Source organism: Lasioglossum baleicum, chromosome 10 (genome assembly GCF_051020765.1).
Source record: "Lasioglossum baleicum chromosome 10, iyLasBale1, whole genome shotgun sequence".
Lineage (NCBI taxonomy): Eukaryota > Metazoa > Arthropoda > Insecta > Hymenoptera > Halictidae > Lasioglossum > Lasioglossum baleicum.
In genome coordinates this window covers 13,044,325-13,070,906 of record NC_134938.1, presented here as the reverse complement: position 1 = coordinate 13,070,906, position 26,582 = coordinate 13,044,325, and the positions used below count along the sequence as shown (strand labels likewise).

Here is a 26,582-nt window from a genome sequence, read left to right as displayed (position 1 = left end):
TACCCTGTTTCCTCCATTTTGAAAATTCTGAAAAAATCGAACACGTGACAAACACCCAGGTGCACATACTGGAATTAATTCGGATTTTTAAGTTGAAAATCCTGGTTGTGAAAAATGCTGACACTGTGTTATTAAATAATTTATTATTCATGACAAAATTGAGTGAGTGTAATTTAAAACAGCAAAAATATTTAGCTTGTAAGCATATTAACAATTCAGGGAGAAAATGTTGCGTAACGATACGTTGTCTATTTATGCGATTCCCGCGGGAATCATCTCGGGGATACACGGAACAGCCCCGTCCCACAGGAAATCCGTAACCGTAAATCGCAGGGAAGGACAACCGCGCGAACAAGTCTGTAACAGATAGAAAAACCAGTTCCAGTGTCGGCTAATAGGGTGTAATAACGCTAGAGACCTAGTTTGACCATTGCGGTTGTGATCGGGATCGTCGATCCACCGAGCGATCAGCCGATCTAGATCCTTTAATCGGCCGTTTATCGCACGCGATTATGAACTCGCAACAGTTCCGCGAGCCAGGTGTTCTGATAAACGCGAAGACCGCCCGGATGCTAATTAGATGCTATGAGCGCCGGGAAAACACGAAAAAAAACTTCTACGACGTTTACCCTATCTTCATAACTGTCGCAAAAGGCCCTGAGCAATTAAAAACAATTTTAGTCTACTTCAATAGGGTCACTTCAACGACCTATACCTATTTATCAGTCATTTTGGGAAAACTTTACTTTACCGGACTCAAAATTTGTGCCTTTTCCTATAAATTATGATGTATTTGATATGTAATCCAGTAGATCTGTACCTGGGGCAGCTACAGATCGAAGTTTGGATCCTGTAGGATCAATGCTTCGGGAGTTATGCTTGTTTCAAGTTGAGCATTTCTCAGTGTTTTTGACAGTTAAGGGTAGTGACGACAGTGAGCCGCTTACCGAGCAACCAACTGATTAATTGTTCTGCTCAGTAAGCGGCGCGCGACTGTCACTACAAACCAATATGGCGGCGCCTTTACCTGTCAAAAACACTGCAGATTGCTCAACTTTAAGCAAGCATAACTCCTGAACCATTGATCCTACAGGATCGAAACTCAATCTGTAGCCGCCCGGGGTACAAATCTACTGGATTACATATACCAAATACACTATAATTTATTTAAGTAAAGAGCAGCCAGTTAAAATTTTTCTCTAATGTTTTTACTGTTTCAAATTACACCTACACATTTTTGTCATAAATGCATCAAATCTAATTATTACTGTGGGATGTCCGGATTTGTTAATTAACATCTACGGTCGGGGGACAAAATTAATTAAATTAACTGAGAAAATAATAACCTTTTTAAAATTGAACCTAACGACCTCAGATTTTTTGAGATTTTAGGAGGATTAGTTTACTAGAGACTATGTAAACAAATAAATTTTCTGTGTTAATAAAAATCTCTTCGTTTAGTGGTTAATCCAGCACCGAATATCGCCAATAAGAGCGGCCGCGTGGATTGTCCAGTTCGTTTAGTTAAACCGATTATAACATTGCAGATTTATGCTCTAATATTTAATATACGCGAGACCGAGGCGGTGTAACCCTTTACAGGTTACGAGGAACAGACTAACTCTAATCGGCTGAACTGTTCCGAGTTCAACTGTAATGGACTATACTGTTTGAAGGGTGACCTTGACAGTGCTTGACCTTAACCCTTTCGCACGCCACATGGTGGGTACTTGTTGCGAAAAGAACGGAAAAAGTTGTTCTGGTATTATTTATCGGTTCACAACCGCAATATGGTAGGTCAACATCCCGAAATAAGAATTTAATATTCATATTTCAGAAATTAATGTGACCTTGATTTTTTTTAAATATTTTTTCCAAACTTTTATATATTACAGTTTACAAACGTCTAATATTCTTCGTTTTATTTTAACCTTGGATTTGGGTCAATTTTTACCCAAATTTACGATTACTCTATTTAAATTCTCAGGTTTTACCAACCACTCTTGAAATCAGGTTCAATTACGATATCGATTAAAATTGTCGACGTATACAAATTTTTCAGATCTAAAATTGAAGTTTTTGTTGAAAAAGTCGCACAACGGTTTGGTTTTAATTTAAACCATTGTTTCAACTCCCTCGCGATAAAACACTGGGAACCAAAATTGTTATGAATGTAAGACATAATAAAAAGTGATGATGCACCATAAAGATAAAAAGTTATAAGAGAACAGTCGATTTAATTCAGCGGGAGCGGTCTCTTCGAGCGTCAACCGGCGCCGGGATTGTTTACAAGAGAAAAGCTCGAAGAACCATGAGTCACGATTGTTATTTTAAATGTGACAGCGGAGGCAGCCTGTTTAAATTTCAGTCACGGATCGTTAAGTCAAATCGTATTACAATTATCTCCGTCTTCGCCTTCGGGCTGGTCACTGTAAATCGTACGTGATTTCGATGACGCGAGCCAGATTATGTTCGGCAAGAAGAGCACGTGCTGTTAAATATATCGTTATCGTATATATTATTCGGACACTTCGACTGATCTTATCCGCGTAATAACAAAATCATACTCCATCGATTTTGCGGTTGCAATTATCGGCTGATTTATTAGCGGATTGTGCGACTTGAATTATTCAGCGCAGATCGAATAAGAGATACTAATTACGTGCGGGTTTAGTTAAATTTTCATTAGCTGTTTAATCATTAGAAATAGTATGCATTGCAATTGTTATGCAACTGGAAAATTGTTGTCAGATCTCTGTAGGGTCTTCCCAGTTTTATACAATTTTGAAACTTTTTATTACAAGGCACAGAAGCTGTAGGTACATTTATTATTTTTTTTTATAATTGTTTGCTTCTACTGTGCACTGGATCCACAGCATGTCCCAAAAATGTACTTCCTTGAAAAGGTTGATTCCTGAGACAATTTGAAGCAACTTTTTCCTTTGCGAAAATGTTCTATGAGGCTTTGTTCAGGAGTTATTAACGAAAAACCATGGACCAAGGGCGTGGAAACCGCTGAGGGATTCCGCCCCGGCGACAAGCCCCGCCTCTCGACCAACGGCAACGCGCCGCTCAGTGGGACCTGTCGCCGGGGCGGAGTTAGCGCGTTTTTCGTTAAGAACTCCTTAACGCAGCCTCGTAGAACATTCTCGCAAAGGAAAAAGTTTCTATAAATAACCTAAGGAACCACCCCTTTTAAGCACAACATTTTTGAAAATTTCTGCGTAAAGATCCTCTGAAAAGAATTCATACAAATGATTAAATCTTACATCGTTCACATAAGAACGTCCCTTTAAATTACAAATCTATCAGATTGTTACATAAAAATTTGTATAAACATTTTGGTTAGTTAACACGTCGAGGAGAAAGTGCAATGAACACAGATTGACGAACAAATGGGCGCCACTACGCTTCCTGTGAGTTGAAAATTATCACGTTCCGATTGACAATATGCATTGGTGTTTTAGTTTAATTTAGAGCGACAGGTAGAGAGATAGAGAGTGCGGCGAAAGATTAATAGGGAAACGGTAGTCGGACCGTTATCTGGTGTCACGGGCTGCCGTCGTCGGGCAACTTGCGTAAACGTACCGAAAATATTCTCGTTGTCATTTTTTCGTTTTCGTCTGTCGGACCGGGTACTTTAACGGGCCGATAAGTAAATAAACGGTAGGCAGACCGGGCCGTAACTATCAATCAACCGGTTCGATTATGTAGCTGGCAACGTTTTCACTTTCTATTCACCGGAACGAGAACAAACATCCTAGCGCCGCGAAACGGTGACGAACAGGGTGAAAGAAACTCGTAACGAGCCGGGACGAGGAAGGCTTTCAAGAGATTCAGGTACGGACGTTTGTGAATCGGGCCCGTCAATCTTCGCCGAACAATCGATGCTCGTCGATCGAATCCGACGAACCCTTCTGTCAATAATAGACAGCGCATCATTATGCAAAATAAAAATTCAATGTTATTTATACGTAACAAAATTCTTTGATCTCTAATGATTTCTTTTATGAAACTTTTACTGACATACTCGTGACTTTTTTCCGGTTAAAATGATACCAAACACGACCCCATTTGGATCATATTTAATTGTTTAATCCTCGATATTGTGGAGCCTCGATTATCCGAACCGATATCTGGATTCTTCATTATAATATGAATATATACATGTGTTTCACATGTACACAGTTTAATTTAAATCTAAAGAGCGATCTTTATACCACAAGATTCATTATACAATTTAACAACAATTTAATTTAAAACTTTATTTATCAATTTTTTAAACATATTTTAAGTTAGCCTCCTGTTGGTCCTAATGTAACATTAATTTAATTTAATCATCAAGAATTGAGTAGTTAAACGACGATTTTGATACCCCGGGCCAAAATAGACCCGGCGTCGGAGCAAATATGGTCCGAATGGTGTCGTGTTTGGACTCATTTTAATCAGAAAAACGTCAACAAACGTAAACAATTCAAGCTTCCTAAAACGCATTAATATTTCTTCGTAAATCATAGTGTCCGCCCGCTAGCAGCCGCGTTCGTCGCGTAGACTCGACACGGTGAGTTACGGTTCTGATATTTGGCGCGTCTAGACCACTGTTCGCCGGATCCAGCGTGGGAATTGTTGATTCTCATGCGCGTGCCTGGCGCATCGCCAAAAAAGCGGACGTCTGAGATCGTTCTTTTATTTTTTTCATCGCGAGGAGTCTACCGTCGAAAAGATACAAGGAGACAAAGCGAGAAAACCCTCATCAGAGAGTCACGCTGAGAAAAGAATTCGACCAATCCCGAAAACGGCCCGAGACACCGTATCACGGTCAAGAACCTCGCCTATTTCCTTGCCTCCTTTCTTCCTACGACCCCCGCGACCGGATTCCCTTCCTCTTCCCGTCATAATTCACTCGAGCCGACCTCCAACCGTCCCGAAAGACGCTGCATCCTTGTACGATTTATTTTTACAAAACATTGTCGACAGTTCCAGACCCACCGAAAATGTCTCGCTGAAACGTCGCTTATCATTAGACTGCCGATTTTATGCATTCATTACAAAAATTGGTGGATGTAATTTAAAACAGTAAAAACATTAACCCCTTTGACGAGGCAGGCTCGTGATGAAGGTTTTTAACAAAGTCTAACAAATATGAAAGATATAATCAAATTTGTTTCGTTTGTAATCAATATTTAAGCATTAAAATAAATGTAACCATACAAAAAATGTACATTTTCTTTTCGCTTCTACGACGTTTTTGTGCATAAAGACGTTCTAAACACTGTAACTGTAAAAGAAAAAGTATGGCAAGAGGTTAAGACAATTTAAAAGCGCCCGCATGTTATTCCCGATTTATTAAAACTGTTGAAAATAGAAAGAAAGTTTTATATGGCTTACGTGTCTTGCAATTGATGAAGACAATTTTTATTTTGGTGAACTTTACTTTACCGAACTCAAAATTTGTGCCTTTCTCCTATAAATTATGATGTATTTGGTATGCATTCCAGTAGATTTGTACCTGGGGCGGCTACAGATCGAAGTTTCGATCCTGTGGGATCAATGGTTCACAAGTTATACTTGCCTACAGTTGAGCATTTTTCAGTGTTTTTGACAGGTAAGGGCTCCACCGTATTGGTTTGTAGTGACGACCGCGAGCTGCGTACCGAGCAACCAACTAATTAATTATTCTACTCGGTAAGCGGCGCGCAACACTACAAACCAATATGGCGGTGCCCTTACCTGTAAAAAACACTGAAAAATGCTCAACTTTAAGCAAGCATAACTCCTGAACCATTGATCCTACAGGATGGAAACTTCGATCTGCAGCCGTCCCGCATACAAATCTACTGGATTACATACCAAATACATCATAATTGTTCTAAATAAAAATTGTAATTGTTCTAAGATAAAATTAAGATAATTAAAATTCAATTAAGACATTAACACAAAACAAGACAAATTAAGACATTGATATGTTAATTGAATAATAATGGAATGGAAAATACGTTGTCGAATAAATCCATATAAATAAATAGAATATAAAAATCTATAATTTAAAAACGATGTAAACTTTCGTTCCAACCCAACGCTATATTTTATACGACTATTTCCGAGATCGGTACATTTACAAGAATTGCAAGTATGATCGGAGATTTCTTATTATCGGAACGAAAATCTGCGATGATCTCGAGATGATTGCGCCGAACGGCGTCATTTTATTACAGAAATTTATGGTGTTCGACGCGGGTACTCTGATAAAGCCCGTGCGGTGACGCACACCGCGTCCGGGGCTACTTAAAATCGTATACCGAGCAGCAACGAGCCCACTAAATTTCCCTCGCGAATTTAGTGCTCGTCCCGCGGGATTTTACGTTCCCATTTTTTCTGTGCCTGCTGCTCGCGTGTCCCCTTCGTTTTATAGATCCCCATCGCTTCGTTATTCCCCGTTTACATTGATATTAAACGATCCAAGTCCTTTCGTATCTCTGGAACCGTATCGAAATTCGCGGCGTAATGCAACCCTAAATAGTGACATTAAACGTTCAATGTTACAGGCAGCTTTCCGATATTTGCAACAGAATAAATCGTAAATAACCATCGCACTTTCGAAGTGGTTATTGATATTCTAAGAGGCATCATTTAGTACAGTGGGTGTACAAAGTATTCGTACACTTTTTAAAAATTAATAACTTTTTTATAATTGTACCAAACGCGGCCTGATTTTTCATAATCAATTAGAAGCATTGGTTTGCGAAATGATATGCAAAAAAGATTTTCCAAATAATTATAATTTACAAGGTTACGTGTGCAGGAGTAAAAAAGGCATTTTTAATACTTTTTTATTTGGACCCTTAAATCTACAAAATATATATTTCAAATTTTATTTAAGGACGCTAATAAAAAAGTTTTAAAAATATAATACCTTTTCTATTTTTGCATGTAACCTTGTATAATTGTAATTATTGAAAAATCTTTTTTGCATATCATGTCGTAAACCAATGCTTCTAATTGATTATAAAAAATCAGGTCGTTTGGTACAATTATAAAAAAGTTATTAGAATTTAAAAAGTGTACGAATACTTTTTACACCCACTGTATATCTTCGTCTTTATAATACATATTTTTGGGAAATATTTTACCAACGTATTTGTGACATTTTCCTGATAAACACGGGCCCAAACCCGACATAATTCGAACAATATTTTCTCGTTCAATAGAACCTCGATTATCCGAACCGATGATACGTGAAACATTACTGGATACAAACTGTATGGAATCTGTAAAGAATTTGTAAAGATCAGTTAGGATAGACGAGGTTCTACAATATCGTGGATTAAACATTTAAATATGATCCGAATGGGGTTGTGTTTGGACTCATTTTAATCGGCAAAGAGTCAAGAATATGTTAGTGAAGATTCCATAACAAAATGGTTTATAACAAAATTTTTTTACATATAATTAACATTACGGTAACAATGTCACTAAATATGATTCGGCCTAGCTACTTATACATATTACTGTCGTAAAGTATCTACAATTATTTATAATAAAAATTCATTATAACTGTCTCTGATCTAAGTTTCGAATACTTTCGGAACCATTTCAGATCCTACGTCTTATAAAGGGGAAAATGGCTAGATCTTCGCGAACGTCCTTCACGTTAGTTTAGTTCCGATTTAGCGGGTTTCTGGGCTACGATCTGGCCCGACCTGTTTCCTTAGAACTCGCCGGCCTCGGGAAGCGCGATATGTAATACAGGTGAAATTAATTGGGAATCTCTGACTCTGAATTGTGATCTACGATGACGTTTCGGCTCGCCTTTGATTTCCCTGGTGTCGTTCGCGCTCCGATGGCCATCTTCCCTGAAGAATTCTTCACGGTCTCTCGATCATTCCGGATCCACCGGCACGCGATCAGATCGGAATTGACAGGGGAACGTGTCAGCAAATTGTTACTTGTGTCTGCCGAGATAAAGTGGCTCGAATTTCGAATCGCTCTTTATTATTTTCCACACTTCATCGTTTGCTGAATACAGTTTATACACACGTGTTATGACAAAAATTAAATTACCAAAATGGATAACAAATTGTATCACCAAATATTGATTTACAAAAACGACTAAAAAATGGTGTCTCCAAAAATTGATTTATAAAGATAGCTGAATAAATGGTGTCCCCAAAAATTGATTTACAAACATGGCTGAAAAATGGTGTCCCCAAAAATTGATTTACAAAAAGGACTGAAAAATGGTGTCCCCAAAAATTGATTTACAAAAATGGCTGAGAAATGGTGTCCCCAAAAATTGATTTACAAAAATGACTAAAAAATGGTGCCCTCGATAATTTAACCACAGAAGTGTTTGATTATTACTTGTTCGACATTGTAACGGTGCTATCTCTAGCCCGAGAGTGATATGAAGTATACGGATCATTAGCAAGTGAAAGAAAGTGGGAAGCCGCTAACAATTGGGTCAGTAGTGGGCACGATCCGCTTCGTTTAACTATCATTAATCAATTATGCGGTTACGCAACGTTAACACTTCGCCGGTTGATCAACACGGGATCTGAATGAATCGATGGCGGATTATGCGAACAGATAAATATCGTGTACAACGTGCGAAACGATGTAGCATTTAATTCAAAAGAGAAAGGAGAGTGTAATTGTTTTACGTTGCACATTAAGCAATGTGGGAACACTTCAGTGTACAAAACCTTAGAAACATTTATATATAATAAATATTAATATATTGTAAACCATAGATTTGCATAGTAAAAGAGTGCACAAAGTTGAATTCAATATTATTGCAAAATAGAAATTGTTTGCATTATTTTCAAGCTAGAGGAGCTACATTTATTTTTATATTATATATATTCCCCTCCCCTTCCCCTTTTCTCTGCATTTCCCCCAGCCTATCTTAAATCCCAATGGAGCTACATCTATTTCTATATTTTAAATAATAAGCTAGAAATACAGTGAAGCCTCGATCTAAGAAAAAAGCAGACTGTAGGATCTAAGAAAAACGGCTACCCCCTCTCCGAAGGCTGCCGGGCAGTGTAAAGGAGCAAAACAGGTGGAAAATTGCAATCTACACGGGTGCAAAACTGCGAGGCCAATTAAAGGATCATATTGCGAACAAGCTCCGATTGCATCACTCGGGGCAATTAATTTCTTTATGAATATTTAACGTGAAGGCGATCAGCCGCGGGCTCGACAGCCGCACACGTTGCTACAATATCGATTCCTTTAGAAGTGTATCCAGCGTGCACAGGATGCAAAAGCCTGCTGTGGCTTGCATTGGAAACTTTAAGGTCGGTAGCCCACCCAGGAGCCGCCATTGTGTCTCCGGTGCCCATCGAACGCATAAAACATATCGCATAAAAGTCTCGTTCCGAAAGGGACCCGACGAAAAAACCCCTCCCCTCGTCAAACTGCATTTTGTTGATTGCTGTTTCAACCCTTAAAACAAATAGTCCAATAATTAAAAATATATATTTTTGCCAAACATCGTTCATTTTTGCAAAATTAAAGATTTAATTAGTAATTAAATATGACTAGACAGCGGATCTTTATGCGAAATAAAAATTTTCCACCGGGATTGCAATGAACTGCAGTGACATACAATTTATTTTATGTCTCAATAATATAAAATAATATATAAATTAATAATGGAAATAATAATAATAGAAAATAATATAACTGTATTTTGAAATTCTCTTAATGTTTTCACTGTTTGAAATTACACCTACTCATTTTTGCCATAAAAGCTTAAAACCCGCTGTCTAAATATTGTTCAATATGACCATCAAACGTGTTATCGAAGGGTACTCGTGACAGGTGAAGAGTAGATTAGTATATTCATCGTAGAAAAGTCTTGAAGAGCTGCGTACCGAGAGCTAGAAATCCAAACACGCTCGGGCGTGTTGGTTATGGCAATATTTTCGCAGCAACGCACTCGGTCCGGTCAACTCGGAGAAACATACGGCTGCGGCGAGCGTTGCGAATGGGTCTCGAGGGTGGCGAAAGTGAGTCTGTAATTCGAGTGGAGAGAGTGAAACTGTATTTTAAGGTGATGAAAGTGGGCCTCCCGGTCCCGAGGGTGCCGATCCAAGACTGGTTCGTCTCAATTTCCTTGTGGTCTTGAAGAAACGCCACCGGACGATGCTATTTAATTAATTACGTTTTCAGAGCACACCGCTGCGAGCCACTTTCGACGGAGAAAATTCATTGTACGTCATCCTGGGATATAAACGTCATCGTTAAGCGCTGTTTATGCAATAATAAATTGGGGCTGCTCAACATATATTCTCTTGAAGTGCGATCATAAATTTCGAGGTGCTCGGTACGATCGATATGTCATCGCGAAATTAAACGAAACATTGTATTTTCTGCATCCTCTGTTTTTTTTTTTGTACTGTTTGGACCCATTGCAATTTTTCTTAAATTTTCTTTCTCATGTCACACGGTAAAGCAATTGTTCTTAAAGCAAAAAGAAGTATTTTTTATACTGTTTGGACCCATTGCAATTTTTCGACATTTTTTTCACGTCGTATTGTCAAAAATGTCACAATTGGTAGAGGTGGTTCCGTGGGTAATTTGAAGTAATTTTTTCCTTAGCGAAAATGTTCTCCGTGGCTTCGTTCAGGAGTTATCAACGAAAATAAACATTCCATTTGAAAACCACGCTAGGGCGGAGTCTGCGCTGTGCCTGCACTCTGATTGGTTCGCGTTTTTCGTTAATAACTCCTCAACAAAGCCACGTAGAACTTTTTCGTAAAGGAAAAAGTTGCTTCGGATGACTTGAGGAATCACTGTCAAAGATCTCCGACATTTTTGGGCCGCCCTGTATACCTAGTCTTTAGTCTAGTACTCAATTGCAATTTTATTTCAAAATTTCTTCTCCACACCATCTGCTAAACTGATTGTTCTAACTTGCCCAGAAATTCAAATAAGTAATTCCTATTTTGAAAAAGTCATCTCTGTGAGTGTATATCCAAAGTGCTAAATTCATAGAACTCCAAAAAACGCGACAATTCCGACAATTAACAATTCAATGAAAATGAAAAAATTCGGGGACGACCATTTTAAGTAATTCCGTTTCCAAATGAAATTTATTCCGTGCCAGTGTGCAAATGAGGCACCCGAACCGGTGAAACGCTTTCGCGGACCACGTTGCGTCGTTCCGATCGATTGGTGGCGAAAGGAAAAGCGGTGGTCGAAAATAATCGGTCATCGAAAGGAAAAACGGCACACGGGATCAGCTGTGGAACACGTCGAAAGGTCGATGAGTTGTTCCAGCAGTGGATTTCGAGGTCGTTGCCAGCGTGTTCGCCGGTCGAAAAGGCAAAAAGAGAGTGAGTGGGACGAGACCCGGGGATACAGCGAGCGAGAGAGAGAGAAAGAGAGAGGGAACAAGCGAACCAAGATGGAAAGGGATGGTGAGAAAGAGAGAGAGATAGAGAAAGAGAGGGAGAGAAAAACAGCGTTCTTGCCAAGAGTTCTCGGTAACCCTGAAGTCAGTCTTTGTGCCATCGGATAGCCACGGACGAGGAGGTGCACGCCTGCAGGAATGCAAATCGCAAATGCACCGGGCGTACGATACGACCGATGGCCATTCAATTCTCCCTCTTCCTCTAACTCTACTCTCTCTCCCGCTGCTTTGCAGCTTTTCAACGGAAAGATTCTACCGGCGTGGATGCTCCGCTCGCTTTCAGCATTGTTTCAATCTATTTGGGAATTAAAAATTAAAAATTAAAATTGAAAATCGGAGAATTAGGGACATTCAGAGGGTACTGCAAGCAGAGTAAGAGATATCACGATTTGGTAGACTCGTAGAAAAGTTCCTCCACTCAGATTTCAATGACCTTAATATGTTGTCAAGGTCACAATCCTGAACAACATTTCCCTGTGAAGTTCTTGGCTGAAGTTTCGATCCTGTAGGATCAATGGTTCAGGAGTTATGCTTGCTTAAAATTGAGCAATCTGCAGTGTTTTTGACAGGTAAGAACGCCGCAATATTGGTTTGTAGTGACGACCGCGAGCCGCTTACCGAGCAACCAACTAATTAATTATTCTGCTCGGTAAGCGGCGCGCGATCTTCACTACAAACCAATATGGCGGCGCCCTTAACTGTCAAAAACACTGAAAAATGCTCAACGTTAAGTAAGCATAACTCCTGAACCATTGATCCGACAGGATCGAAACTTCGACCTACAGCTGCCTCGGGTACAAAGCTACTGGATTACATACCAAATACATCACAATTTATAGGAGAAAGGCACAAATTTTGAGTTCGAGAAGAGAAGTGTGGTTGAAGATCGTACAAAATAATTAAATAATAAATTCATGAATTTTACCCGTAGAATATTTTCGATGCTGGTGAATTCTTGAACGGTTGGAGGGAGTTTCCCGAGAAATGCGAAATATTGGGCCAAGTTCAAGCTTGGAGCAGCGAGCCTTTGTGAGCTAATCCATTTAGCACAGTTTCGTCTACACGTCAGGGCTGTATGTACAGAGTCGGAAGCGTTCCGGTCTATCTTTCGAAAGAGCAAACAAATCCCGTGGAGAGCTCCTCCCGGAATGTTTGGCCAGTGAGTCAATAAATCGGCGGCGGGCAGGGATACCAACCGTGGAACCTCGGAATTTCGAGGTGATTCATAGCGAGAAGAAGAAAAAAAAGTAGAGAGAACCTAACACGGGTAACTTTATGATTGATCCCCAAAGGACAACAAACATGATCGAGCAGCCTTGCCGACGCCATACCGTTTGTTAACACTTATGGCGTCGGACCCGTCGGCAGTGAAACGTTACCTTACAAATTGATGGTTTAGAGTCGAGTGTTCTCAACCCAGATTTTCTAAATGGAATTTGTCGTGTTCGCGTTTCGCCATTACGGGGACTTGATGGATTCAATGCTCGCCCGCAGTATGTCACGGCGCGGTGACTGGAAAAAAGAATTTATTCGATTAGGTTTCTTCAAAAGGAGACCGGGCGCGTGTCCGCGAAGAATTCCTTGGATTTTATTACGGAAAAACGAAGCCGACAATCCGTTTCCATTAACACTAAACCTACCGACCATCTAAAGTGACTGTGTATAGTATTATAAAAATAACTCGATTAAATTGATTTATATTTGGTGCGATTTCTACTATAAACTGGAGTAAAAAAAATATATTCAATAAATTCCTATACGAAACAATTTCTCCAAACGAGATTCAAGATCGTCGATGATTTTTTTTACACGACACCCTATAGATTTTCTTCGATATTATTGTAGAGCGTGAAACGACGAATCCAACGAGTACCATGAACGTACTATTACGATCACTCGATCTCCAGATGTTCGGGTTTAAAATACCTTTACGATTTTAGTAATTGTCAAATAAAAAATCTAAAATGGTTCATTTGACCCCTCGCGGTAGGTTTAGTGTTGAGGAGTGGTTATAAAATGTCACAAATGTCCCAATAAAAGTTTGAGAGATTATAAACAACAAGTTTTACAAGGAATTTCCCTGACGCTATGAAACATTGCTGTGTGACAATTCGAAATAGAGGATTGACAATGAGACGGACTTCTTCACCCGGTGCAATAAATTTCCGGCCCTTCCTCGTTCCGCTAACTCCTGCTTCTGAATGAATGAACCGACAGTCGAAAGGTGAACTTCTTTTTTCGACGTGTTTTACACGCGATACGAGGGAGCCGTTTACGGCTATCGTAATCCACTGACGGCAATGACAGCTGAAAGCCCACGTTGTCTTTGGTGCTCGCGGCGCGGCACCGCGCAGTGCCACTGCCATCAGAAGCATACCTGTTCCTCTGCTTTCTCATTCGGCTCCCTTTGTCCGCCATTTTGGTCCTCTTAATCGTCGGATGCCAACGGTCGACCGGGTTACAATGAAGTCGACGACGCAGGTTTCACTGAGGTTGCTTCACCTGCCAGAACACACCGAAGCCTGCTTTGATCAAGTGTTAATCGTTCGCCATAAGTAACAGTTATTTTAAAAATTTGTCTGGCTAGATTTAGTAACAGAAACTTGTTAAAATAATTTAGTCACCGTACATCGGTAAGACAATATTAATCCCCTAACAAATCTTGCTTGTTTCTAATTATTCTTCAATAAGAATCTCACTGATGTATTTGTGACGTTTTTCTGATTAAAACGAGCCCAAACACGACATACTTCGGAGCATATTTACTTTCCATACTAATCTGTTCGCCTAATCGAGATTCTAGTATATCGTGGATTAAACGTGTAAATGTAATCCGAATTGCATCGTGTTTGGACTCATTTTCACCGGAAAAATGTCAGCAATATGTTGGTAGAGGTTTCGTAACAAAATCTGTAAGTACCATTTCAGGACCTTCTACTGTGTCCTTGAGTTAGGCAAACATGAAACGCCGAAGGACAGACTACTAGATGACTGTTTACGTCTTTCCCAGTTGTATTGTCTATTTTCGCTCGCATGGTCGCTCCACATAAGCAGAACTAGTCTCGAAAACGGAGGGACTGCTGGCGGAGATTCGCTAAGTAGGCGTTGATAATCGATAAGTAACCGTAGCATGCCCTTCAGCGAGTTGTTCGCATCGTGTCATTACTTACCAGTCCACCCGATCGGCCTTTTCGACGGTGAACCGAGATTCCTGTAATTAGGAGCAATAATTAATTAGCCCTACTTCTTCTGGCCCTCGTTGGGCCAGTTACCTGCTTCACTCGATTCCGTCCCGAACAACTGGTTAATCGGTGAGGTTAATTATAAACTTCTTAATTAGACTCGTTTCTGGCCGAGCCACCGTGAAACTGGCTCGTGCAGCTTCCGTGTTCCTATTAAAATTAATACTTATTCCCCGACTGTGTCAAGCTGGTCATCATTCTTACAATCTGACCCTCTGCTACAAATTACGATAAGCGAATAACGTTTTTTAATTGTTGAGATTATATATAGCCTTCTTTCATTCTTCGAGTTGGTCTGATCTACTAAAAAATCTTTCTTGTCTGTAATTATTTTTCAATCACAATTTCGCTAACGTATTCGTGACGTTTTTCTGATTGAAACGAGCCCAAACACGACATACTTCGGAGCACATTTACTGTCCATACTAATCTGTTCGCATAATCGAGATTTTAATATATCGTGGATTAAACGTGTAAATGTAATCCGAATTGCATCGTGTTTGGACTCATTTTAATCGGGAAAATATCGCCAATGCGCCGGTGAAAGTTTCAGAACGGTTGAAATCGAAAATAGTTCGTAAAATTGTTGGAAAAGAAATCATCAAACATTGCATGAAAAAGTTCACTCTTAGCGGTGGGACTTTTCGTTGAACCAACACAGCGCGGTACTTTAACTCGGTAAGTACGCTTCCTGGCGATTTGCCATCGCGATGTACGCTGTTCAATGACCGATACTTGCGATAAAATAAAATTAAATGTGTCGGTCTCCGAGGCGACTGTATATGAAAATTGTAATTTACAGCAGTCGGTGTGATTACGAGTAATGTATTCGGACCAGTTTTAATCGATTATGTTCACCTGATTTACACGGGTTCGTCTGTTCCGCGAGTTTGCCCTCACACGGAATTTACGTGGGTGGTATATATTTAGCGGGGGCGTCGCGTGTAGCTGGTGTGTTTCACATTCAAATCGAGGAAGTTATGTCAGGGCAGCGCTGCATGTATAAATAAATCGTAACGAATGCGATAACTAATCCGCAAAACGTCTCGCGTATCCACGCCTATCTACCGGCGATTTAACAACATTGTCCAACAAACTTTTACTATTCTTTTTCACACCAATTACAACACACTATTGTTATAAATTTTCATAGTTTTGAGGAAATTTCACTTGGAGATATTCACTTTGGACGTTGAAATTTAATTACAAAATTGAAATTATTTTATATTGTTTATAAACTAATTAAGTGACAAAAGTGTCCAACAGAGTGACTCACCAAATTTTTGGTATTCGTCTTTTTCCAGACGGGCCACATGGTAACGTCGACGGAAAGCTACATGATCAAGCCAGCGGAACCGTGGCGGGGAAACGACAAAAATTCTCTAGAATTTTCGTTGCGACACGCGATCCAAAGGGACAGGACACTGACCACGGATTACAATCATTCGAACGACGCTGACGATGGAGTTAGCAGCAAGAATTGCGGTGTGATCGGTAAGTAGAATCGTCTATTCTAACATCACTAAAAATTTTCATTATTCACTTATTTCTTTCTTCTCAAATTTTTGTTTCACTTTTCAAAGCTTAGTACCAGATGATTGCTGAGATTCTTCCGATTAAAATGAGTACAAACACGACGTATATCGGACTAGTTTTATGGTCATGATATAAATGACATAATTAAGAAAATATACATGATCGTTACGTACGAAGTCTGCAAAAGTAGACCGAATCACGTCGTGTTTGGACTCGGTTGAACCGGAAGGATCTCGGCAACACACTGGTACGACATTCGAAGAGATGAAACAAACATTACAGAAATTAGATATTCGTTATTGCACAAAATTTTCCTCTTATCTTTCCAAACGCAGTACCAGTGGATTGCCGAGACTCTTCCGATTAAAATGAGTCCAAACACGACGTATATCGGACTAGTTTTATGGACATGATATAAATGACATAATTGAGGAAATACGCATAATTGCTGTGTACTTGAAATCTGTAAAAGTAGACCGATCCACGTCGTGTTTGGACTCGTTTGAACCGGAAGGATCTCAGCAATACACTGATAAAACATTCGAAAAGGTAAAACAAACATTACAAAGAGACATTTGTTATTATGCACATTTTTCTTGTGCTCGTGTCGATTCCTCGAAGAGAAACGCTGCCGCGTAACGCAAGAATTTGACTTTCGGATCGGAGACTTAGCAAAAAGCGAGCACCGCTGTATCTTAAACGAAAAAGTGAAGCATACAAGATGTCAAAGCCTTCGGCCGTGCAAGAGTTACACGTCCCCGGCATGCATACCCGAAATCCTCGGAGACGGGTTTCAAGCCCGAGTGAGGTCCCGCGCCGAAAACGTATTAATAATGCATGGCGCTCGGCCCATACACATTAGGCGCACGGATGCACACTGCACACGTGCATCATGTAGTACTACAAATGCCCAGGCCCCGACTCGATACGATACGTATCGTTTTATTCATGACCGTCCCGTTCAAACCGCCACTGTGTCGCACGGCGAAAGTTCATTCTCGGGCTAACGTAAGATTCGCGGACAATAAATCTGGCCCCGGGGACACCGGCAGCTTTTTGGCCGGGCGACCGGTTTCGCCATCTCGATTAAATTCCGTTATTGAGGCATCGTCTCGCCGGCCGTGTAAATCACCGCCTCATTATTAATTAAACGGCTCTCTACCCAGAGAGGCTCTCCACTAGACAGCGGATTTTATACGTTTATGACAAAAATGCGCAGGTGTAATTTGAAACAGTAAAAACATTAGAGAAAAATTTTAAAAGGCTGCTCTTGATGTACTTGGTATGTAATCCAGTAGATTTGTATCCGGAGCGTCTGCAGATCGAAGTTTCGATCCTGTATGATCAATGGTTCAGGAATTATGCTTATTGTTAGTTAAAGTTAAGCATTTTTCAGTGTTTTTGACAGGTAAGGGTAGTGACGGCCGCAAGCCGCTTACCGAGCAAGCAACTAATTAATTGTTCTGCTCAGTAAGCGGCGCGCGACCGTCACTACAAACTAATATGGCGGCGCCCTTACCTGACAGAAACACTGCAGATTGCTCAACTTTAATCAAGCATAACTCCCGAACCGTTGATCATACAGGATCGAAACTTCGATCTGCAGCCGTCCCGGGGACAAATCTACTGGATCACATACCAAATACATCATTATAGGAGAAGGCACAAATTTTGAGTCCGGTAAAGTAAAGATCAGTCAACGGCTCATATTAAAAAAGAATATAAATGTCCATTTGACTCCAGTTTGTTGAGAGAAGGTAACTTCTTCCTCTCATCTGGCGACTCTGAGTTGAGGAGGTTGGTCCACACACCCTGAATGAAAGAGTAATTGCCAGTTGGCCCACGTAGATTGCCCTTTATTAGTGGAGTAAATTGATTTTTTTAGAAACGTAGAGTACTAAATGGAAAGATCTGTCCCGCGAATGGCCTACCCTAAGATGAAGATTTCTCGCTGACAAATGCTTTCATCTGCTTAGGGAATCACCACTTTAATTGACGGCTCGCCATTTTTTTAGTTTCATTATCCTGTCCCGGCATGCTGTGCCCTTTCCGAGCCTCCGGGCAACTCGTGCGTACAAATTTAAAGAACGTTAACCCTTCGCGGACGAAAGTTAGGCTTGTTAGCAATCCCCGTCCAACTTCGTTATTTAATGGAAATATTCGGTGTACTGATTAATTCCCGACCAGCTAATTGGAACTGAAGTTGTAATTCAGCGGGATTTTTATGCGAAATAGAAATTGTCATTATTAATTTCAAGATGCAGAAGCTACGTAGACATTCGTTTCTTTTTGTTAATAATTTTAACGAGCTGGGAATAAGACCTATTTAAATTCTTTAACACTAAACCTACCATTGCCGACCGAATGACTGGTCTTACATTTTTAATTTTATAATTATTGAAATTATGACGTTGCTCACATGGAAAATGATTCGATAAATTTCTTTATCCAAGCGCATATTGCAATAAAAATTGCACGAAATCTAAATAAATAGAGCCTTGTCATTTTTATCAGCTAAAACATTTTAATCGTAAAATCATGCAATAAAAAACATTTGACCCTGAAATTCGAGGTCAATTTTTTTTTGTTTAATAATAAAGGTTCGCCCACAAGCCTAAACGAAAGAAAAAGGACAAAGTCCTCGAGGACGTCAACGGGAACATTTGTCAGATCCACTCAACAAACAATTGGTTTCCTTAAACCGTGCAGAAACGACGTTATCCGCTCGAAGAAAACCAGACGCTGTCAGAAAGTCGATTAACTTAATTATTCGCAATCAGCTAAACGGATCCTTGAAGTTAACCACACAAGTTGCAAGCTTCCCACATTTTCGACCGAAAACGAGCAGCAAGTAGTTCCCGCGCCCTTCGACTGCTCGCAAAAAGAGAAAGAAGGGGAACCAGTCACGAATACCCAGAAATGTATCTGTCCACTCATTACACAGTCAACTATACACGGACGATTCGTGCCATCGACGAATTTCCGAGCCCATCTCATTTTCTACTTCATCGGGTTTGAAATAAAAACAATTCCAACGCCCTGCAGGACTTCAAGGCAAGAGGACGAAGAGGAGGATGAAGAAGGTAGACAGAAGTACTGTCACATAGCTAGACTGCAGATTTTTTACAATCGAAATAATCAAAATGTTGACGTTTATATGAATTTTTTCAATGTTTGTAACATTAAGATTGTTACTAACATTATTGTTATAGATCTCCAGATGTTTATGTAAAATTGTTGTGCATTACAGAAATAGTCTTAATTTGTACAATTTTTAGTTTGCACAATTGCATTGTTGCTATTCTTGTATTATTAGAGAAATAGTCTCAATTTGTACAATTTTTATTTTCCACAATTGTGTCATTGCTATTCTTGTACTATTAGAAAAATGGTCTTAATTTTTGTACAATTTTTATTTTCCACAATCGTGTCATTGCTATTCTTGTACTATTAGAAAGATAGTCTTAACCCCTTGCCCTGTAATATCGGGTCAAACTCGTGACGAAGATTTTGAACAGAGCAGAGTTGGGCAGTAATTAATTACATGAGTATTTAATTACATCTACAATTACATCTGCAAAAGTGGACTATAATTACAATAAGAAAACGGTTAAATGGTCAAAAGCATAAAAATTAATGGTTTAAAAGAACAATTACACTGAAGTAATTGTTAGACTCAATTACAATTACACTGAAGTAATTGTTAGACTCAATTACAATTACTGTAATCGTGTTAAGTAATTGCAAATAACTACAATAAGAGTTCTGATCACTGAAACCGTAAAATAGATCGTAGGATAAGTGGTTAATTTTTACAATTTTTATTTTGCACAAATGTATTATTACTGCTAGTCTCGTATGATTAGAAAAATAGTTTTAATTTCAAAACGAACAATATCAGCGCCCTGCAGTATTGAAGTGGGGGGAGCAAGAAGAGATGATGAAGAAGGGATCCTGAAGAGCCATGAATCTCCGGACAATCTCCACTCGAACGTTAAACAGCGCATAACAGGAGAGAGAGAGAGAGAGAGAGGTGCGCGTGCGTATGGAGTACTACGGAGTAATCGTGGCCTAATCTCGTTTGAAACTGAAGGGCGTATCCGTGGCTGGTGATTCAAGAAGAGAGGTCGAGGAGAGGCATTAAGAGCTCTGGTAGCGTACTGACGACCACCTGTACCGAAACAGGTTCAGCCATTTACGGATGCCCGCCGGCGAATTCTGACGTTCCATTCGAGACAGCTTGGCGACGCGAGCGAACACCGTGGACAACGCTGTCCGAATTTCATGACCGAGACCCGTTCATGACTTCCACGAGTCCTCGTCGCGTCTTCGACCGCCTTTGATCGGGCTACGTGTGCTCCTTTAGGCCCGGTTCACAGTCTTGCTTTGCTCCGCGTATACGGGTGTAAACGCACCCCAAACTAATAAAAACGTACATTCTTGATTTTAAGAAGACAATTAATTGATTTTAAGAAGATCATTGTATGAAATTGCCGTCGAAGAAATTGCTTTTAAACAATTTATTAAGAGATTCTCGACTGTTCTTGATTCAAAACAAACAATTAGATCACTGTATTAATTCAAAAAATTGGTTGAATTTCCAATGAAATTGCAGTTGCTTTTGAACAATTCATTGAGGACTTCACGACTATCCTTGATTTAAAAAAAAAAAACAATTGGAGCAGTGTATTAATTCTAAAGATTTGTTGAATTTCCAATGAAATTGCAGTCGTTCTTGATTTTAAAAAGCAATTGGAGCCTTGTATTAATTGTAAAAAGCTGTTGAATTGCCAATGATATTTCTCAATTATTCATCTTTGATTTTAAGAAGGCTATTAGAAAATTGCCAGTAAATAAACTGTTCAAAGCAGCAAGGGAGAAACAATTGGGGCATTGTATTAATTCTAAAAAGTATTACTTCTACAATTCTAAAAATTTCTCAATTATTCATCTTCGATTTAAAAAAAGAAATAGCCACTAAACAAACTGTTAAAAGCAGCAAGGGGTATACGAGTACAAAGATTTAATGGATCCTCGAGTTAGGTCGTTGAGAAACCAGCTTGGAGCCTGCAGTTTAGAGGGTGGGAGGAGTGGTGGATTCTCCGGAGCAGCAGTCTTTTTCTTTGGCAAAATGCAAAATGAGCCGCTGTCATCATTGGTATTCGTCACGTAGATTTTCTTGTTTGCCTGTCGAAGTCTTTCTCCCCCACCGGATAATCAGGCGATTTCAGTTCGTTGCTCGGAGGTGCAGAAGGGCTGGTTTCTCGTTCGAAATTCGCGCGTGATTACAGGTTCATCGGCTTTAACAGGTTTACCGGGCCCGAGGGCCGATTTCAGCCGGTGAATCCTCTCGATCGATTGCGATCTACCGCCTACGTGCGTCTACGAAACGAGCATTCTTCTTCTTGATCCCGGCTGTCGCGCGCGGATTCTCGCTTTCGTCGTTCGAGAGATCCTCTTGACATAGTCTTCGCTGAGAATTTTTCTTATGCTAAACGGGAGGACGATGCTCAACCGAATTACAAATTCTGGAATGTCTGTTCCGTGAGAACATTTTCGGAGGTTCTGAAATTGTTGAGAATTTTGTTTCAGGTAAAAGATTGAATTTCTGAATATAATTCGGTGTCCCAAAAATATGTTTCCTTGCAGAGGGTGATTCCCAAGGTGATTTGAAGTGACTTTCTCCTTTACGAAAATGTTCTGTGAGGCTTGGTTCAGGAGTTATCAACGAAAAGAGACGGACCAATCAACGCCACGCTCAGCGGGGCCTGTCGCCGGGGCGGAGTCAATGCGCTGTTCCCACGTTCTGATTCGTCCGCGTTTTTCGCGAATAACTGCTCAACGGAGCCACCTAGAACATTTTCGTAAAGGAAAAAATTACTTCAAATGACGTTGGGAATCTCCCCTTCGAAGGAGGTACATTTTTGTGACACCCTGTATGTAACCAGCAGTCTTCGGTTTTTCAAACATGAACCTTGTTAAAAAAAAAGAGGAAATTTTATCATAACATCCATTAATTCGATGTTTCCACTGTAAAGCTGATGATCGTCGACGAAGTACTATAATCGAAAATACTTTATAAAAATTGCAGGTTGTAACGCGAAATCACGGTACCTTTTTTAAGCGTTCGTGAGCAACTGTGGACTCTTATTGCCATTGAATTTTGGCCCCGGTTTACCGGTACGTTTTGCAGTGCGAGACTAAAAATTACGGATGATACGAACTTTCACACGAAATTATAGCGTGCAATGTAACTTTCTAGCAATTATCGAACATTTTGTTCCATCGGATTCGAGAGTAGCACAAACATCCCTGTAATTTGTGCAATCGGAAGTATGTATGTACCATAATGATCCGACAGTCTAGTTATATCGATCATGTGGACATACTAAGCGCTGTTACGACCAAGCGTTAAAGTCTCCAGCAACAGTTCTATCCGCGCGATGAAGTCTATCATGCTAGCTGGCGCGTCACTGTTACGTTCGCGATTATGTAAAAACTAGTACCGCACTTAATTGATTTAAACTCTTACGCGCATGATTTACTACCGACTTCCGCGTGAATTTGAAAACCGCAGGTGTTACAGTTTAAAAATCGCTGGAGATAAAGTGTTCTCTTTAACCTTAGAACTCTACTTTCATGACGGGTTATGTAACCCACGATGAATACGTTACATTGGCTATCAGTCAACCAATAAACGTGCACTTTCTCGCCGAGAACGGACTACCGAGTATGTCGTTTTATTATACATGAAGCAGGAATGCTGCAAACATTATCACTAAGATGGCAAGCACACTCTATAGAAAAATGTATAACCACCGCAATTTGTATTATTTTTACTTGAAAAAAATATAACATGTAATTGAAATGCCCACCAATGCATGTGCAAAATTCTAATCCAAAAAGTTCAGTAGTTCTCCTATGAAAAATTCGTAAAATTTGGTAAAAAAGGCACTCGAAACCAGAATACACCCTAGAAACACACTCTACAAAAAAATGTATAACTCCCACAATTTTTATTATTTTTACTTGGAAAAAATTGTGTATGCACTTCAGATATCCCTAAAAGTGTCTGCCAAATCCCAATGCAAGAGGTCCAACAGTTTTTCTGAGAAAAATTCCTGAATATTCGCCCAGAAACGGAGGATACCTCCTTGATAGAAATCCTTCTGGAACAGAACGTTTCAAAATAAAATAACAAATCAATAATAATTATTAACAAAAAAAAGAATCGCACAAGCTTCCAGATATGCAACAGCGAGCGTAGAATAACCAGGGTTCATTTCGAGCACGCGATAAAGCCGATAAGCTTCGTCGGATCCCGGTGATCGAGAGAGGTCACGTGATGGCTGTCATTTCGCCAGTAACCTGTAATAACACGACTTCTCCCTTCGATCATCGGATCGTGTCGCGATCAGAGAGGAGATCGAGATCGAGTACTTACTCAGGGAACCCGGAGAAAGGAAAAAGAGTGAAGGGGATGGCAGAGAGGTGGGAGGGGAGGGGAACCCGAGGGAGAACCCGAAGAAGGCAAGGTAAAAGGGGGGGGGGAAGGGACGGTGAGTTCGATCTTGATCACCGTATCCGTTATTCCGGGACGATCGTAGCGAGTCAATGACTTTTGCATATCGCGGGATCGATCTTCCGTCGGGCAGAAACGGCTCGCATAACTTCGATCGACGCCGGTATGTATGTATTGTGTCGAGCACGTGGACCCGGCACACGGCGCCGCGCAGTCTAGCGTGTCGTTCCGGTGAATTTGGCGGACGACCGTGTGCGCTCGACATCGTCCGCCAATGGCTGCCAATCTTTTTTGCTTGTCAAGCAACGCTCGGCATTTTCGCGGCGACAAAACTGACGCGGCCTCTCCACGACGTATCAAGCGTCGGCGCGTACAGAGCGTGTCAAAAGGTGCGGACGCACAAGGTCGTTCGTTTCGCTACAAAAGTTACTACTTACTATGAAACTAGGAAACTGTATGCCCCGCTTTAAAAATATAAATAAAACCATCCGACGATGAAATAATATTTTACCATCATTTTTCAGGAGAACTGTTTAGTTTTGACCCATGGTTCCTTATCCACTTTGTATCCGCGCGATGAATAGAATACGATGCAATGAAAAGAAAATGTTTGACCTTGAAGTCGAATTTCAAGGTCAAAGTTAATTTTCCATGAATTTCCACTAAACCGAGGATGTAGAATCTCGCTATGATGGTCGCGACCATTTCTACACGTGTATACCGACGTCCTATCCATTTTCTAATTTATATTAACGTCGATATCTTCGTCGGCAGCTCGAGTTCACTGGCAGCGACACGATCGGTCAATACGCATACCGGCGCGCGTGTCATTTATTCAGGGACAACCGGTGCTATCGATCTGAAGCATCCCGATAAGATGCGACCGGTGCAACACGGCGCAGTGTGCACACACGAACGGGCCGAAGCAAATAGTATCATTCCTCGTATCATTGCGCAACGATAGCCCGAGCATCGTGTATCATCCGACGCGCAGGTACTCTGCTTGCACGGTCATTGGCATCGAAGGGAACAGCTCCGCGAGAGAGCCGCATCACGTGCTACGATTATTGGTAATTACCCAGATAGCCACGGGTCATCGCCGCGGTTACGTGGGCCGCACCCTTTCGCTCGGGTTTTTCAATCGTTATTAAACCCTTCGCTCTGTACCATCCACGATCTGTTTAGACCCCGGATCCCTGAGAAAAAGCCCACCCCCGAGACGCGCACGCCCCTTCTGTACAAAGAAATCGTTGCATCTCACCACGCCCTCCATTTAACCGGGCGCTCCTCGCCTAAGGTGCTTTTTACCAGTGCTCTTCCCTCTTTTTTCTGTTCGATTCCGTTGTTCGAATCCGATCCGTGCTTCTTTCTCTTTTTTTTACCCCCTTAGGGTTGTCCTTCATTTCAACCCTTGAAGGGACCTTCGAAATGCACTTTAACGTGTTCGCGACATTTTCCTGATTAAAACGAGTCCAAACACGACACCATTCGGACCACATTCACTCATTTAATTCGCGACACAGTGGAACCTCGATTATCCGAACTAATGATATCTGAATTCATGCGATTCAATGTAAAGCAATCTACACATGTAGAACACATTGTACAGATTAGTGAAGACTTGGCCTAACTCTGTAAGGGTACGCGCACAGTCGACCCGTTTTCGTCCGATTTGGCCGATGCTCTTTTTTCAAGCGTGCGAGAAAGAGACACAACGTCGGACGTCGGCCGAAACGGGTCCACTGTGCGCGTACCCTAACTAGATGTTCGGATAATCGAGGCTCCATTACATCGTGCATTTAACGAGTAAATCCGACGCGAACTGTATCGTGTTTGGGCTCATTTTAACCAGAAAAATGTCACGAATGTGTTAGTAGAAGTAACGTGAAAAGATTATTGTTCACAAAACAAATTGTATCCATTTTAGTTAATTTTGTCTTAAACTTATATGTACTTGTTGTTTTACTATGAAAATGGACGCTGGCTAGCGTCTCAGTTGCGAGTTAGGTGGACTCCTAAGAGTGATTCAGTTGGCTGGGAGTGAAATATCCTTGGGTGTATCTCGCGTGAAAGCTTTCGATTTAACTGGAATCGGTTGTGACAGAAGTCGTTTCGAATACGTTCTGCATTGTGGCGTCGAATGGAAGAAGCCGAACGACCCGGCGCGCTTAATAAATTTCTCGGCCGGGCAGGTTTATACACGGCGGAACCCCTATGGCGATTGGTTAAAATCTACGAATAAATCACCGTGCCCATATAAAACATGCCATCTTACCTGTGAACTTATCCTCGCTCACGGAACCCCATCGATTAGGCTCGAATTCGGATTAATAATCGCTTTGTCGACTACCGTACCGCTACGCCTCAATATTAAATGAATTCGTTCGATTAGGAACACTATACGGACGATTTTATCCGTGGACATTCAATAAGTGCGAAACTTGGGGCTTTGGGGCGTGGTTTACACTTATCGAGCGCCCAATCACAAGCCCGCACTAGATCCTGATTCCCCATCTTGTGGAACAGTCGCTGTACTAACAGTGAGACATTAAATAACAATTAGACATCCAATAAACTAACAAATAAAATTAATAAAAATATATATCCTTGCACTGGTTCCAGAAAGAGTAAGAACTATTAATTTTAATAACATATCAGTAATAAAAATACCATAATAAAAATACTCCGGATTTTATGCATTTATCACAAAAATGAGTACGTGCAGGAACAGTGAAAAGATGAAAAGATTTTAAAAGTATTAATACAGGGTGTCTCAAAATTCCTTCAACATCCAGAAATGGGAGATAATTTAGTTAATAAGTTCCTGAGATAATTTGAAGTAACATTTTCCTTTACAAAAATG

The 26,582-nt window shown here is 40.5% G+C and overlaps 1 protein-coding gene across 4 annotated transcripts in view; it reads left to right on the top strand.

Moving 5' to 3' along the window:
- Positions 1–26,582, top strand: part of LOC143213031 (A disintegrin and metalloproteinase with thrombospondin motifs 9) — a 128,233-nt gene that overhangs the window by 67,572 nt on the left and 34,079 nt on the right. For all 4 annotated transcript variants that reach the window (XM_076432475.1, XM_076432476.1, XM_076432474.1 and 1 more), the window contains one exon: positions 15,966–16,155. In XM_076432475.1, coding sequence (XP_076288590.1) covers positions 15,966–16,155 — 190 coding nt within the window. The remainder of the gene's footprint in view (positions 1–15,965; positions 16,156–26,582) is intronic.